The sequence below is a fragment of the Botrytis sinoallii genome, assembly GCF_014898435.1.
Source record: "Botrytis sinoallii strain Bc 23 chromosome Unknown BSIN_005, whole genome shotgun sequence".
Lineage (NCBI taxonomy): Eukaryota > Fungi > Ascomycota > Leotiomycetes > Helotiales > Sclerotiniaceae > Botrytis > Botrytis sinoallii.
In genome coordinates this window covers 2,070,115-2,084,519 of record NW_024066032.1, presented here as the reverse complement: position 1 = coordinate 2,084,519, position 14,405 = coordinate 2,070,115, and the positions used below count along the sequence as shown (strand labels likewise).

The 14,405-nt window shown below is 43.9% G+C and overlaps 5 protein-coding genes across 5 annotated transcripts; 2 read left to right on the top strand and 3 right to left on the bottom strand.

The window, feature by feature from the left end:
* Positions 1-320: 320 nt before the first annotated feature.
* Positions 321-2,452, bottom strand: EAF02_003753 (uncharacterized protein). Its single transcript, XM_038899801.1, has 5 exons — positions 2,084-2,452; positions 1,868-1,985; positions 1,425-1,510; positions 1,070-1,365; positions 321-804 (listed from the first exon to the last, which is right to left on the bottom strand). Exons 2-5 carry the CDS (start codon positions 1,876-1,878, stop codon positions 625-627), a joined length of 573 nt encoding a protein of 190 aa, XP_038760728.1. The 5' UTR covers positions 1,879-1,985; positions 2,084-2,452; the 3' UTR covers positions 321-624.
* Positions 2,453-3,823: 1,371 nt separating this feature from the next.
* Positions 3,824-4,802, bottom strand: EAF02_003752 (uncharacterized protein; the record flags this gene model as incomplete). The annotated part of the gene is made up of 3 exons (XM_038899800.1): positions 3,824-4,036; positions 4,088-4,692; positions 4,763-4,802. 3 exons carry the CDS (start codon positions 4,800-4,802, stop codon positions 3,824-3,826), a joined length of 858 nt encoding a protein of 285 aa, XP_038760727.1.
* A 1,403-nt stretch (positions 4,803-6,205) lies between these two features.
* Positions 6,206-7,734, top strand: EAF02_003751 (uncharacterized protein; the record flags this gene model as incomplete). The annotated part of the gene is made up of 7 exons (XM_038899799.1): positions 6,206-6,281; positions 6,343-6,392; positions 6,500-6,544; positions 6,604-6,751; positions 6,804-6,884; positions 6,933-7,319; positions 7,379-7,734. 7 exons carry the CDS (start codon positions 6,206-6,208, stop codon positions 7,732-7,734), a joined length of 1,143 nt encoding a protein of 380 aa, XP_038760726.1.
* Positions 7,735-8,234: 500 nt separating this feature from the next.
* EAF02_003750 (uncharacterized protein) lies at positions 8,235-9,491 on the top strand (the record flags this gene model as incomplete). Its single annotated transcript, XM_038899798.1, has 1 exon — positions 8,235-9,491. One exon carries the CDS (start codon positions 8,235-8,237, stop codon positions 9,489-9,491), a length of 1,257 nt encoding a protein of 418 aa, XP_038760725.1.
* A 736-nt stretch (positions 9,492-10,227) lies between these two features.
* EAF02_003749 (uncharacterized protein) lies at positions 10,228-12,359 on the bottom strand (the record flags this gene model as incomplete). Its single annotated transcript, XM_038899797.1, has 6 exons — positions 10,228-10,407; positions 10,486-10,841; positions 10,982-11,500; positions 11,656-11,740; positions 11,807-11,922; positions 11,993-12,359. 6 exons carry the CDS (start codon positions 12,357-12,359, stop codon positions 10,228-10,230), a joined length of 1,623 nt encoding a protein of 540 aa, XP_038760724.1.
* Between the last annotated feature and the right edge of the window lie 2,046 nt (positions 12,360-14,405).

The following is a 14,405-nucleotide window of genomic DNA, read 5'->3' as shown; positions in this document are numbered from 1 at the left end:
AGAAGGTGAAGTGAATTTTTCACTACGGCTCGCGTTGGCCGTGAATTCGAGCCGACGTGAAGTTTTTGAGATCTGAAGCATACCGTCAATTTTACCAAAAAAGAACCCCAACAAAGCCGAGTGAACTGACAATTAAGCCCCCAGCTCAAGACTGGTCTTCAAGTATGTCACATATGAGCTTTGCTACCTCTTGAATATTTATATTCAAGACAGAGCCAGCCGTAATCACTGTAACCAGTGTCTTCCCGTCGCATCACGTAGGAGGGAAAATAGCCAACCAATACCAAATCCATGTACATCACAAAGCGTTTCACAGAAAATTGGTACATCAGGAGTTTTTATTCTATACCGGTATATGTGGTTAATCAATTGATCCATCCTAGGGATCCAATCCAGGAGATAACTTCCCGGTACCATACGCAACGCTTAAACTACCAACAAACATTTCCTTCCAAAAACATGAACCGCCCAAATACTTGGCGAATGATGATGAAGGTACAAATGATCCAAAGTACAAAGAAGAGGGGAGATCTAGAAGACCACCCAAACTTCTTTCAAATATCTAATTTCTTGACACCCCTTTGCACCTTCAGCACCGAAAAGAGATTCCTCCATGAAAATCCATTAGACGAGGCCATCGTAGAGCGAAAGTGCAGATACAATCGTCTCATCACGTTTACTTCCTTCTTTGAATTCTTCCATGTCCAGACTGCCATTCTCATCCTTGTCCATCATACGGAAGATCTTCTTGACCCGCTTTTCAGGGGTATCCTCATCAGGTGGAAGTTTGACCATTGAGCCAACCTACAGAAGTGCTAATCAGTACTTGCACATTTCAAAGTGACGTAAGAGACAAAGATACTCGAAATGGGCTTCTATCAAAGTAGGAAAATCATCCGAACGGCGAGGTAGTGGATGAAATTCCAGCTCATGAGGAGCATCATTGCCAGAGCATCTTACTCGACAAATCTTGCAAAACTTGCAAAATACTACTGCTCCATGCCCAATGCAAATAGAGACTTCAAGTGTGCCCACGTGACCATAAGGGTAGGAGTTGAGAGGTACTCACCATCTTGTAAATTGCCTCTACAATCGCTAACATCTCTTCATAACTTATCTTTCCATCTCCATCAATGTCATAAAGCTGGAATGCCCAGTCTAATTTGTCCTCCATCTTTCCTCGACTGGTCACACTGAGGGCGCAAATAAACTCTTTGAAATCAATTGAACCTGACTTGTCGCTATCGAAGACATTGAACACGTAGTCCGCAAAGGATGATGGGTCTCCAAATGGAAAGAATTGTCGGTAGATCTTTTGGAATTCCTCCTTGGTGAGCATCCCAGATGGGCAGTCCTTCAAGAAACCTAGAAAGACCACATTATTAGGTGGCCATTCAATGAGACCGACTACGTTTTTTGCACACCTTTATACCATTGTTGCAATTCCTTCTTATCGAAGTGAGTAGATTTCTGGAGTTCGGTGATTTGCTCCGCGGAGAGCTTTGATTGACTAGGTTTAACAAGTCAGTCTATCTGCCAGTGCGCCATCCAGATGGTATGAAATATCCCGCATGTTCCTTAATCAAGTAGATGCAAGCGATTCAGCCATTTGCGCGTAATTCGACGTCATGGTGGTTGATATTCTCCTCGTCCATCGTACACCTCACCGAATCGCTTTATGCTGGACTTTGAAGTTGCTAATTTTGTATATTCATCGAGCGATAAGACTCGGACTTTGTAACGACTTCCGGAAATGCGGTGCACACTCATGAGATCGGTGCATTGGCCTCGTGGCTTTTGGCGGTATTCATGTTGTGCAAGTTGCGCTGGAAAGTCTCGGGAGCGTAAAGAGAAATGTGGTACTCACGATTTACCCATCTTCTAAATATCCAAGATATTGATTCGGACTGTCTGTGGAAATTCGGATCTGGCGCAAGTAAGAGCGCGGCTCTTGAGGAAGGTTCTGAAAGTCCGAGTATTGGTTGCTGAATGGAACATACTGATGTCAGTGATTTGGCTTCAAGCAGTCAAGGAGAACAACTCCGCGCCTCCTTATGGTAGCCTGGATGTTTGGTCGACATACCTTTGGTTGAATGTATCGTTGTGCGGAAGTAATTCTGAACTTCGAGAATTGCAAGTAGAGAGAGGATGTTGTAAAGTGTTGGTGTTTGCTGGGTGTGGTTCTAATAGATTTGTAGAAACTCCGTGGGGTAGGTGGAATTGGCCTAGATGACTGAATGAACGGCCTTGCTTGGTTGACGAGGTAGGTGGGTCTTCGTCTTCGTTGTTGAGTAAGAAGTGAGTAGTTGAATTATATTTATTCACTTGAGACTTTCGCATATATCAAATCTAGGAAGATATCTGAACCGAAAGTGTCGAAATCAAAGAAGTATGTCGCCAGTGAGTTTTGAGAATTGGCAGTTTGAGAGTTTGAAGTGAGGCGGCGATCATTTGATTGATTATTGTGCAGGTAATGAATGAGTTTATTAGGCTATCCATTCCATCACGATTGCTATGAGGGGCTCACTGGGGCTGTGCATTGTTCGCTTGGTAATTGTTACAGCAGCAACTTGGAATCGATACCAGCCGCATCCATAAGTACAGTAGAGAGAGTACTTTTATCTAGCAGGTACCGGTAGTTCTATCAAAACACGAATCGTGTGGTTGTTAGATCTGCATCCTGATATCGAAGAATTTCATTGATTGAGAGACTTTTCTGAGTTGACATCTTTAACTTGACCAACAATATTCGAGTACCTTTGGAAGTCATCGAGTTCACCTAAATAGGTAGGTACGTAGTTATGCGATTATATGTCGGTTTTCATGTCGTATATCCTCTGGGCAGGGCAGGTACAAACCCAAAGCTTTTGCCAAGTGGAAAATGCAGTTTGTTTTGCATGATCTCGTGCTGGCAATTATTAATCATGGCCGAGCCTCATTCTCTCACTCTCTCATTACCTACCGGTATCCCTCAATTCTCTATCAAATTCGAATCTGGAAAGATCAACAGGATGTTCAAGAACGGCTCTAAATGGTAATCGGGTAGGGCTGATGAATGATTTAGTAATTAAGTCTTACTTACTTAGGTCGGTAGGGAGATTACTATCTAGAAAAGGAAGAGTTTATCCTCACTGGCACGTGACTCCCTCACCAAGATTACTTAGTCTCGAGGGTGTGTAGCAGACATCGTAATCTTGGAGCTCAAATACACGATAAATATGTTTTATTTATCACATAAAACAAACATTGTTAATGTTTCTCTCACTCGTCATACGATTGCTCTTTGATACATTATCTCTCGGCAACAAAGCACAAGATACAGCTATTGCACTATTGCACGATTGTCAGCACAAGATAAGCTACCTACCTACCTAGATATCCATTTGTACCAGTATTTGTACAACATAAGCATCCGCCCACCCCTTGGCAAAAGGAGGCTGAGGTATGGTCCCGTTCGAATTCTATCGAATTTCTAGGCGGCCTTGTGATGGTCGCAGAATGAAGAACTGCTCCCACGAGACATTACTCATCATTTTCTAAGACATGCTAGCAACCAAATGTTTGAATGTTTCTTAGGGACAAAATCCCCGACTGGTGCTGACAATGCAGGGACGAAACACTGATGCATAAATTGACATCATCACGAGGACAAGTGTTATGGGGAAAATGGTTTAGGCTTGTAGACTGATGTTTCTTGGCATATCTTAAAAGATTGAATTGTTACTATATCAACGCCGTCATTACCCTCATTGCTGTGCCCAAACCGCTGGATTCTTATTTCATTCATCTCATGATGGTTCCGTCATAAATTTGGCTTCTCTAATCAAGCTGCTCTAATCTTCTCATATCGTTCAAGCATTCTCTTTGCTGTGCCTTCCTCATCCCAAATATAGGTAACGCTCTTCTCCTTGCTTATGGCATTCGCCCATCTCCAGAAGGCCGGAGCCTTTTCTTCTAAAGTCAAAAGGCTCTTAGGAAGCAAGCCATCATATTTGGAGAAAGCTAAAAGTCGGAGCAGAAATGACCCAACTTGAACCTAAGGGATTCATTAGTATCTAGTGACATTGCCAGAGATATTGGTACTTACTTCCACAAATGTCAGTTTCTCTGAGCCTCCAAAGAACGGGGCTGCGTTCTGAACTAAAGGCTCTATCTCCTTCACAATCGCATCTATAGCATTGGAGGCAGCTTGTTCTCTTTCTTCCACTGATTTCGCTACCCCGGCTTTCATAATATGTGGGGCAACCTTCGAGAAGTAGGTTTCAATGAAGAAGTTGTATCTGGCACGTTGCAATGCACCTCCTTCCTCACGGCTGGTCTTCTCCAAGTGGGAAGGATGAGAGTCTACCAAAAATTGAGAAATCACTCCGGATTCGGTGATGATTTCTCCATTATAGGAGAGAGCAGGCACGAGACCCCGGGGATTGATGGCCAGATACTCTGGTGTACGTGGAACCTTAAGATCGATAATGACAGTTTCAAATTCCAGCCCGAGCTCAGCAAGAGCTATCTGAGAGCGATGGGCCCAAGGACATGCATAGGAAGTATACAAGATAATCTTTGGAGCAGGATGAGAACCCATTTTTAGTTCGACAATAGTTGATTCTCCGTCTGGTGTATCGTGTGTGTGAAGGCTGATATGAAAGTCAGGTGGAAGGGCTGGGGTCACGACTAATTCTGCGTCTAAAGATCCTATCGAAAGTGTGAGGGTGGGATGATTGTTTGGAAGAATAAAATGGTGATGAGACTGGGAGATACGAACCTTTTATATGCCACTCTTTCTTCTCAGATTCTTCGGACATGTTATGTTCCGCAGTCTCTCTTTGATAAGATTTAAAGAAATGGTGCAATTTGATTCGAGATCAAGTAGGGGGGGGTTCATAAATCCCCCTCATTCTGTCAATACTGGGCCAAGTTGCGCAATTGGATTTCTAAGCTTGCGAATGACGGGATAATTACGGATGCCAAAGAAGACCAGGATAGAAGTGCTGAAAGTACCGAGCCCCCGAGCAGGTCACCGTAATAATGAAGGGGTATTAATAACTCATGAGAGGAGGCTCGGGAAGAGAGGTCTACAGCAAAACCCCTCTATAAGGATAGGTAGGTACTGGTTTGTAGTGTTTCCTAAGTATATAGGGATATGTCATAATATAAACATATTCAACTAATTCTGACCCAATGATCATCTAATTCAAATGAATCCCATCGAGTAACGTTTCTGTACTATTTTCTACTTTGATACAGATCAACCAAAGTTTCAATATAGTATCAAATAATAATCCAGGTCCCAATACTTCTATCTATCCAATAAGAATATAAGATTACATGATCTTGGAATCTCAAACATAAGGATATCCTTATAAAGGTGTTTTAAGGATACGAATCATTTCGACTTCTGAAAAGTCTTGGGACCCAAAAATATATCCTTATAGAGAAGTTGTCCTTATACAGGATCCTCATAGAAAGATTTTGCTGTATTAGTAATACCGTCATACCTAGGTAATCAAAACATTATACTTCGTGCAGGTTGAACTTTGCAAAACATCTTACTTCCATCACTTATTAACGTTGTTCAAATCTCAACGAAAACAACCACAAATCAATATTATTAGGAATCTCATGTACCTATGTATCTCATCAACTCGGTGGATATGATATCAGGTATTACAATGGCAACTCCCGACGGTTACTAAGTTGCCGTCTGGCGGTTACCTATCCAGCTACTGTCAACTTTTCATTAACTTCCCCTCTTTACCAAGCATTCTATAGAGCTTGATTTCCCAATTCAAATACACACACATGTTTTGTCCCTCATTGACTGTTACCTACATCAGACCAGATAAAGCCCGGTGCCATGTTATCCAGACAAGTTTCCAAGAACCAGATAGCACAGAGCCGTCAATGCAATTTCCCGTTAGCCGTGTGATGGCAGCGATACATTGTTACATGATCAAATGCCTTTCTCGTCCTTCTCTGCGTCGTTGTTGGGGGTTTCAAGTGTAACTACCCATGCCTAGGTGCTTGCTGTGAAGGTTATGTGTCGTCAGGAATGTATGAAGTTATTATGAGGGACGGGTACAGAAAATTTCAACGCTTCGGAGAATTATTTGACAGCTCACTGCATATCTGATTTGCTTTTTGACTCAACCATCTGCCTCGATTTTGAAAATATTATTTTCAATTTCAGAAGTTTCGTTTGGAAAGAATGGCGTTATCCAAAGCTCAAAGATTGACCGTGGTGATCTGCATATCAACGTCGTTTTTTCTGGCCGAGTTATCAAGTATGTCAACGTGAATATTCATCTCGCTTTCAACAGCGGAAGCTAAATCGTGTGACTTTAGTTGGGTTCTATACGAAGTCCCTTGCACTGGTAGCGGATGCCTTTCACTATGTATGTTCTTCCCGATCGTCTAGCAAACTGTTTGCTCTTCCTTTCGCCTACGTTTTTTGTTCTTTCTACTCCGTTCTTGTGGGACTTCATCTGACAGAACTACTCAGCTGAATGATTTGATCGGCTTCATGGTCGCTTTGGCTGCCTTGAGGGTGAGTGATCTGTTGACTATCTTCTCGCTTTCGAACCGAAGATTGACGATGTGCCGCAGGTATCTCAACGTTCTGACTCACCCGACTCCCTCTCCTACGGCTGGCAACGCGCAGAATTATTAGGTGCTTTCTTCAATGGTTGTTTCTTGCTTGCTCTAGGCGTTAGCATAGCGCTGCAATCTATCGATCGCTTCGTGTATCTAGAGAGTACGAATCTACCAGCACTCGGACTTTCAAAGCTAAATATTTTCTTCTCTAGAAGTCAAAAATCCTCATTTAATGCTCATCATTGGCTGTGCCGGGCTCACTCTAAACATTATCAGTGCTATCTTCCTACACGGTATGTGAAAGTCCTAGAAGGATATGGCTCTCAGCTAACTTTATCAAGACCATGATCACCATGGGCATCATCACGGACATCATAGTCATGGTGAAAGACCCATTCTAAGCACCGTCGACATTGAACAAATGAGCTCTGACACGCTATGTGCCACTACGGTGAGCACATCTAGTTTGAACACTTCAAGGAACCTCAGAGAAGATCGTCACAAGGGTCATTGCCATATGGTTCAACCGTCAAACAGCCGAAGCGAGCCTAGAGACTTAGCGCACCTTGCGGTAATGCTCCATGTTATTATGGATGCAGTAAATAACATAGGAGTAATCATAGCCGCATTGGTTATTTGGCGCACCAAATATGAGGGAAGGTTTTATGCAGATCCAGGCGTGAGCATGGGTATATCATTAATGCTAATCTTCTCCTCTCTCCCAATAAGTATGGTGCCCTTGTACTGACCTTTTCAACAACGTATACATTACTGACTAGTCTGATAGTCAAGAATGCCGGTGCAATAATGTTACAATCAGTTCCATCTGGCATAAACATCAACAATGTCAAGCATGATATCGAAAACATTGCAGGCATCCTATCTATTCATGAACTACATATATGGAGTTTATGCCAGAGGAAGACAGTCGCTTCAGCCCATATTGTTACGATTGAGACGGATCTGAAAACATTCATGAAGCAAGCCAAGCTTATTAGGGAATGTTTGCACGCATATGGTATCCACAGTGTAACGCTACAAGCTGAAGCATCAAACGGGGTAATCATAAATGGCACAGGTGCGGACGAGAAATGTCAGATGCTTTGCGGAAGTCTATGTGAAGATTTGGCCTGCTGTCCATGAGTGTAGCAGCAGGATGTTACACCATGGAAAGTTCTTGTAACTACTGAAGGTTCCTCTGTCCCAGATTAGAATGAGGGTACAAACGAGGTATCTCATTCAAGTAACGATATGTTCACACACGTTGTAAACCAAGAAAAAAAGTTACGCTTTTTCCTTCATTTGTCATATTTTTTGACTAAGGGTGGCGTTCTCATCGTTTCATTATCCCATCGTCCCATCTTTGACAAAAGTTCGGATGAAACGATTGTGCGAACCAGTTTTGCGAACCATTGTACATGTGAGATTGAAACGATTGATACAACTGATGTGCACACATGAATTCTATGATCCACCCCACATGTCTCATTATTCTTCCATTTCGGCAAACGTACTTATCGCCATGTGCTTACCCCACAATTTTCTGATAAGAAAGTCCCATGAATTTCCCCTCCAATTTTTTTCTTCCCAAGTTCCACCACCCTTCTCATTTCTAAACCTCATATCAATCACCCAACTCTCAAATGAAAATTGAAGAACTCTCCGATGATGCGCCTACATCTGCGCCCGCCCCGGCACCAGGTCAGGACTTTGATCTCCTCGCGCAAGCCATGTCCTCCGCCTTCCCCGGCTTTGCACCTTCCAACTCTGACCCCTCCTCCACAACTCCCTCTCTCCCCCCTTCCCTCGCCTCTCTCCGCGATAAATCCGGTCCCGAAATTCTCGCTTCTCTGAACTCCACTCCCCTGTTCATGACCGAACTCGAAGATAACGACGAACTAGAAGCTTTCAAGGCATTGGCCTATGAAGGTACACCGTTAGAAATCGCTTCCAATTTCAAGGAGCAGGGAAATGACAGTTTCAAGGAGAAGAGATTAGCAGACGCAAAGGAGTTTTATACGAAGGGTGTGAATATTTTGTTGGCTGAGGTGAGGAGGAGACAGAGAGGGGAGAAAAGGTCTGGAGATGTGCCGGAAGAGAAGGAGGATGAGATTGTGGAGGAGGTTAAGATACTTGAGGTGTTGCTTGTGAATAGGGCGATGGCGCATTTGGGACTCAAGAATTATAGGAGTTGTGTGTTTGATTGTGGAGCGGTGTTGAGAATCAACAATAAAAACACCAAGGCGTTTTACAGAAGTGCGAAAGCTCTACTGGCTTTAGGGAGGGTAAAGGAAGCGGATGATGCGTGTGCGAGGGGGTTGGAGTTAGCAGCGGATGACAAAGCGCTGTTAGCTTTAGCTGGAGAAATTATGAAGAAGAATGAGGAGATCGAGGCGAAGAGGAAGAAGGAGGTTGAACGGATAGTGAGGGAGAAGAATATAGAGAAGATATTAAAAACATCGTTGGCGGCGAGGGAAATCACTCTACGGATGACGGATAAGCCACCAGAAATGGAGGATGCGAAGATCGAGTTGGTGCCCGATCCATTGGATCCGATTAATTCGACTTTATCCTTCCCAGCTCTTCTATTATATCCTCTTGCAGCAGAATCGGATTTCATCAAGTCGTTCAATGAGATGGATACTGTGGGACAACATCTGGAATACATATTACCACTTCCATGGGATGTTAAAGGGGAATATAGAGATGAAAAGGTGGTGGAGTGCTACGTGGAAAAGAAAAAGGGTTCTTTGATTAAGGTGGGCAGAAAGGTTACACTATTGAAAGTCTTAAATGGTGGAGAAGTGGTGGATGGTGTTGTGAGCATTTATGTTGTGCCGAAGCAGAAAGCAGCAGGATGGATAGAAGAATGGAAAAGGAGGAATGTAGTAGCAAAATAAATGATATCCTTGAGTAAACTTCAAAAAAGGCTCCTTCTTATATTTTCTTGATATATCTCGTGTTGTGTGAGTGTGAATTATATTTTTTGAGCTCACATGTGAAGAATACACTGCCACGATGACACTGCATATCCTATATTTCAATAATCACGATCCTCAGAATTTCAGTTGTCATAAGAGAAGCAACCATAGATATCAAAATACATGGCAATTTAAATGCATCAATCCCACAACATGTAAGTACATACAATGCAAACCTGCTATCCTAGATATGAACAACCTTCTTTCTCTCCGCCCTTTGACCCCTTTTCTACTCCACCTGACTCTATCAACCACCTGCATCCACTTATTCAATCACTTTAGCCACACCAACTCAGGCAGACTCATTTAGTCAGACTAGACAAACCAGTTTCTCTCTGCTCTAATCCTCATACCTCCTCTAATATTTTCCTTTACTACTCCTCCCCTGTACCCATCCAACCTTTTCCGAAAATGAAATGAAGCATGAAACATTTGAGATAAAAAAACAAACAAACAAGATGCGCAAACCCTGTATGCACGCAGGAGAAAAAGAAAAGAAGCGAAAATGCTTCGAGCAAATCTATTCCGATCTAATCAAGCCGGACGACAGATGCTCATGTATGAACCATCCACTCGATGGTACCCATCCCCGCTCAACCCATCCAACACAAAGTTGAAGATGAAGCTTGAGCAAGCACCTTGGAGAGCCGCATTCTCACATACTAAGCGCTCTCCTTCTCTTGACCCGCGGCTCATCACTATCCCCCCCCTCTTTAATCCACTTCGCACTCCCCATCAACGGTGTGCCTACTGCAGATACACTCGGTAAAGAAGGTAATGCAGCACCTGCTTCACCATCCTTAACACTAAGTTTCATCAAAAGCCAAGCTGCCTTCTTTCATCACCAGCTGCATTTGTGATGTTATCTCCCGAGATTTTCTCTCGCCATTGTGGTGCGCTGATGGTTTTGCACCATGGTCGTTACAGGCGCGCGAGGACCAAAGGTAATAGTTCGATCGTCGCCGACAGGACTCTTTTCATCACCAGTAGCACTAGCGCTTTCTTCACCATCGTATTCTTCGTCTGTGGGATGAGGACGGTGGATATCTCGTTCTCGTTCTCTATCTCTTTGATCAGAGATATTTTCATCTAGTTCTTCCGCGCGTCGCTTGGCTCTCCAGCTAGCTGTCATGTCGGCGAGTCCGCCTATACTCCGCGGAATGGCACTTAACCATGGGTTTGTACCGCTGTGTCCAATGGCCATAGCACCGTTCACACTCATGTGCGGGTTCATCAATTTATGATTGTGAGTATGACCATAATGAAGACCTTGATTGTGCCCCAGACCATGACCACCCATCCCCATTCCCATCCCATCCCGGAGATGTTAATCCCGGCATTAGCGGAATGGGAATTGATGTTCTGATGCTGATGATGATTCATCGCATTTGACAAGGAATGTGAAGGACCGTTAGGAAGATACGATCTGGCGTGAATGCCCCAATTCGCACCTGCGAGACCGGATGTAGGAGTTACTGGCGAACAAAAGTATGCAGCATCACCACTTGATGTCTCGCTCGCAGCATCATGATCAGTACTGCTCTCCGCATAAGGACTCTCGCCGCCATACGTTCTTTTGAGTCTCAGTCTTCGTTCGAGATGACTGCTTGAACTTGTTGGGGGCGTCATGGTGTTTGTGCGAATGAGATAATTAGAGCTTTGCTGTTGGGGGCTGGCGGAATCGCGAGGTGTAACGTTAGTGGAAGATTTGGGGGTGAAGGATGTGTAGTGGAGACGATAAGATTCGGCTTCTGCGGTGGCGGCACGGATTATATTGGGGTCGATAACCATACGGCCGTGTTCTGGAGCGTCGGGTGAAAAGCACTGAGATGGGAAGGAGGGACCAAAGATAGGAATCAAAGCTGGAGCGATGTGGGAGCAAAAGGTGGTGCAAACGGCGAGAGCGCAGGAATATGGCATCCAGTAACCTGCAACGCAATCAGTATTGGGGTCTCAACTGGGTTTTATTGTTGCATTGTAATAACAATAGAAGAATTTTAGAATGTTGGAAAGAAAGAAGTAAAACAATGCATTTGGCACTGCTTCTTCATAAAAATTAAGATGAGAAACGATAAGAACGTACCTTGGGCTGCCAAAGCGCCACCAGTGATGCTGTGCGTGATTTCCTTTAGGCCTGGGTTCATTCCGAGCATCTTGGCCGGAGTTGTCTGTAGATGATTAGATGAAATTAGCCATCTTGAGTACACGCAACCTGATGAATGAAGCTTGCTTACCTTAGAATATTTACAGCACTTAAAAAAAGGAGTGATGCGAACGAGCCCAACATTATAATCCCACATAACAGTGTACACTCTATCCTCACCAGGAAGTTTGAAGGTGTACTGAAATACTGCAAGCAAAAAGTCAACTCTGGTAAGCTTATCGGAAAGAGAGTCAGCTTTGCATAGACAGAAGCATACCTTCGAAGCTCTCTCGACCAGTCTTTTCCAAGAAGTTCTTTTTCTCGCTATTATAAGGGATATGGCGGCAATAATCTTGAATCTTACCAAGTGGATACACTTGGAATTTTGAGACTTCTCGCATAGTCTCCTCGCTCAGATGTTCAAACGGTGGAAAGTTTACATCGCCCTTAATCTTAGTACCCTTGGCGAAAACTGCGCCGTCCTTAGCCATCTTTTGTTTCTTGATGGACGAGGATTGAATGGGTAATAGGGTATGCCCATAAGAGGGCGATGAGGTACAAAGCGACGACGGAGGACTTGATGATATTCGAGTGCTTCGCGGTTCTGACTTAGCAGGATTGAGTAGCGATGCTACGGAGAGCATAGTGGGCGGTGAGTGGTGGAAATGAGTTCAACAGAATCTTGTTTCCTCTAAATCTGCAGGCTGAATGCCTCTTTTTTCGAAAGCGAACGAATTCTCTAAAAGAAACGAGGGCTAGGTAATGTCTAAATTTTCTCGGTACAGTAAATGGAAAAAATCAGTGTTTGAATCTGGCAAACAGGAAAACAGTAATGGACTGTTCTTGGATCCTTATGAAGAGATTTGAAGCAGAATAATGAACGAGCTTCACGGCTTCACTTTCGTCGGTGTCAACTAGCGATGCAGTTCCTGCAGTCCAAGGATGGATGTCTTTGGATCAAATCGGTATTCTCGAACTGGAGGCAGTCTTTGTTGGCAGTTGTCTGAGAATCAACCAGTAGAATATCAATCGTCCGTTTGTTGGTGCCCACCGCTCTTCCAAAGCTCAAAAATAAGAGGCATCCACTTAGCAATTGCAGACTCCGGGGTAAGTTGGGCAGGGATGGCCTACTTGGTATTCCAACAAGGCGAAGGAAATGATTTCTATCAATTTTCTATAGCTTCAAGGTGTGGGACTTTCCTTGAATTGACAAAGGCCGAGATAACGAGACCATAAATCCAAACGACATTTAAGAAGCTTCTATTCAGATTCGCCGCTCCCGTGCCCGTCAACATAAAAAGCCAACACGGCCACCAAGCATCCCGCATATGGATTGCAGAGCATATCGAGGCAAGACGTTTCACTACACTAAGAAAAAAGCAATATTTACCGACTTCAGTACCATCAATTCGGCTGCGTGACTGCACAGGGGGTGGCAAGCCAGGCTGATCAATTAAGTTTGACAACAACAAATATTGTGCTACAGCCCGATCGGGAACATGGCTTGTTTGAATGTGGATAGCAAAAAGGTTGCTGGACGTATCTGCTGGCCGAGATGTCTTGAGCCGGGTGCCCGCAGTACTTGCGGATGATTTACAGTAAGTGAAAGCCACAATTTCGTAGATAGACAAAGAAATCCATCCACCATAAGCGGCACTATCTAAAGCAAGATTGCTTGACTCGATGCACGTGGACAACACATCTTCTATCTGTGTCTCTGTCGGAAAGTAGAGATGCTAGAGAATTAACACATCAATTTCATGAGTATCAAAATCTGAATTGAAAAGTGGGTACCATCCATCACTATCACTTCTCAGAATCATTGAGAAAACACCTCGTTAGGGATGCTTTAAATAAACATCATGTCCCCATCCGCTATTATCACATCAAAGCAAATTCACCCTTTCCCCTAGGAACTTCTTCTACGGGCCTTCGAGAATTAAATGAGAAAAAATACTCTGATCACACAACTAATGCGAGGACTAGTACTGCAGCTGTCACTTGAAAAGCATGGTAAAGTCTACGGGAATATGCAGGTAAGCGTAAAGCCGGAATGCGTGTTTGGCTGCTCTCCTGCTCCAACTTGGTGATGGAAATGGTCATTAGTGTGCACGTCATAAAGACATGGCAACCAGGCTGGCATTTGTGGAGATTTCTACCTCAATAGATGTGATGGCATGTAGCAAGCTAGAGAGAGAAAGCAGAAAGATGCAAAACAAACACGAAAGCCAGGATTTGGCGACAAAGAAACTGATGTCTGATCCTCGCAGTATGGTAGCTAGCCTTATTCAATGAGCAATTTCTGAGATGCTACCATACCCATACACCCTCGAGTCGCAGTTGCTAAGACAATGTCAGTGCGGGTGACCCAAATTGGATGAAAGGTGCAGCCACCCGTCGACCTTGTCGTAAAAACGCCTTGCCATAGGCCAACCACGTTGTCGCCAATGCACCTGGACAAACGAAGAAGAAGGGTAAGTTTAATGAGAAAAAACGATAGGACAACATGCGCCTTATGCAAGTCATTACGCCTACTTGTAATGCCCACAGCCCCTGGAAGAGACTCGACGAGATCTTCATGCAATGAAAGAAGAAGGCAGGGACACATTTACTTCGATGCACTTTGTGAGACCAAATCGCTTCTCCCTCATTTATTTCCTTCGGGCCTTCGGTTTCAGAATTTACCTGGC

What these genes read in the sequence shown, in the direction of transcription:
- EAF02_003753 (XM_038899801.1), bottom strand. An exon ending in ATTGCAACAATGGTATAAAG is followed by an intron (nt 1,366 to 1,424) that starts GTGTGCAAAAAA and finishes TGGTCTTTCTAG; the next exon opens with GTTTCTTGAAGGACTGCCCA. An exon ending in TAGAGGCAATTTACAAGATG is followed by an intron (nt 805 to 1,069) that starts GTGAGTACCTCT and finishes GCACTTCTGTAG; the next exon opens with GTTGGCTCAATGGTCAAACT.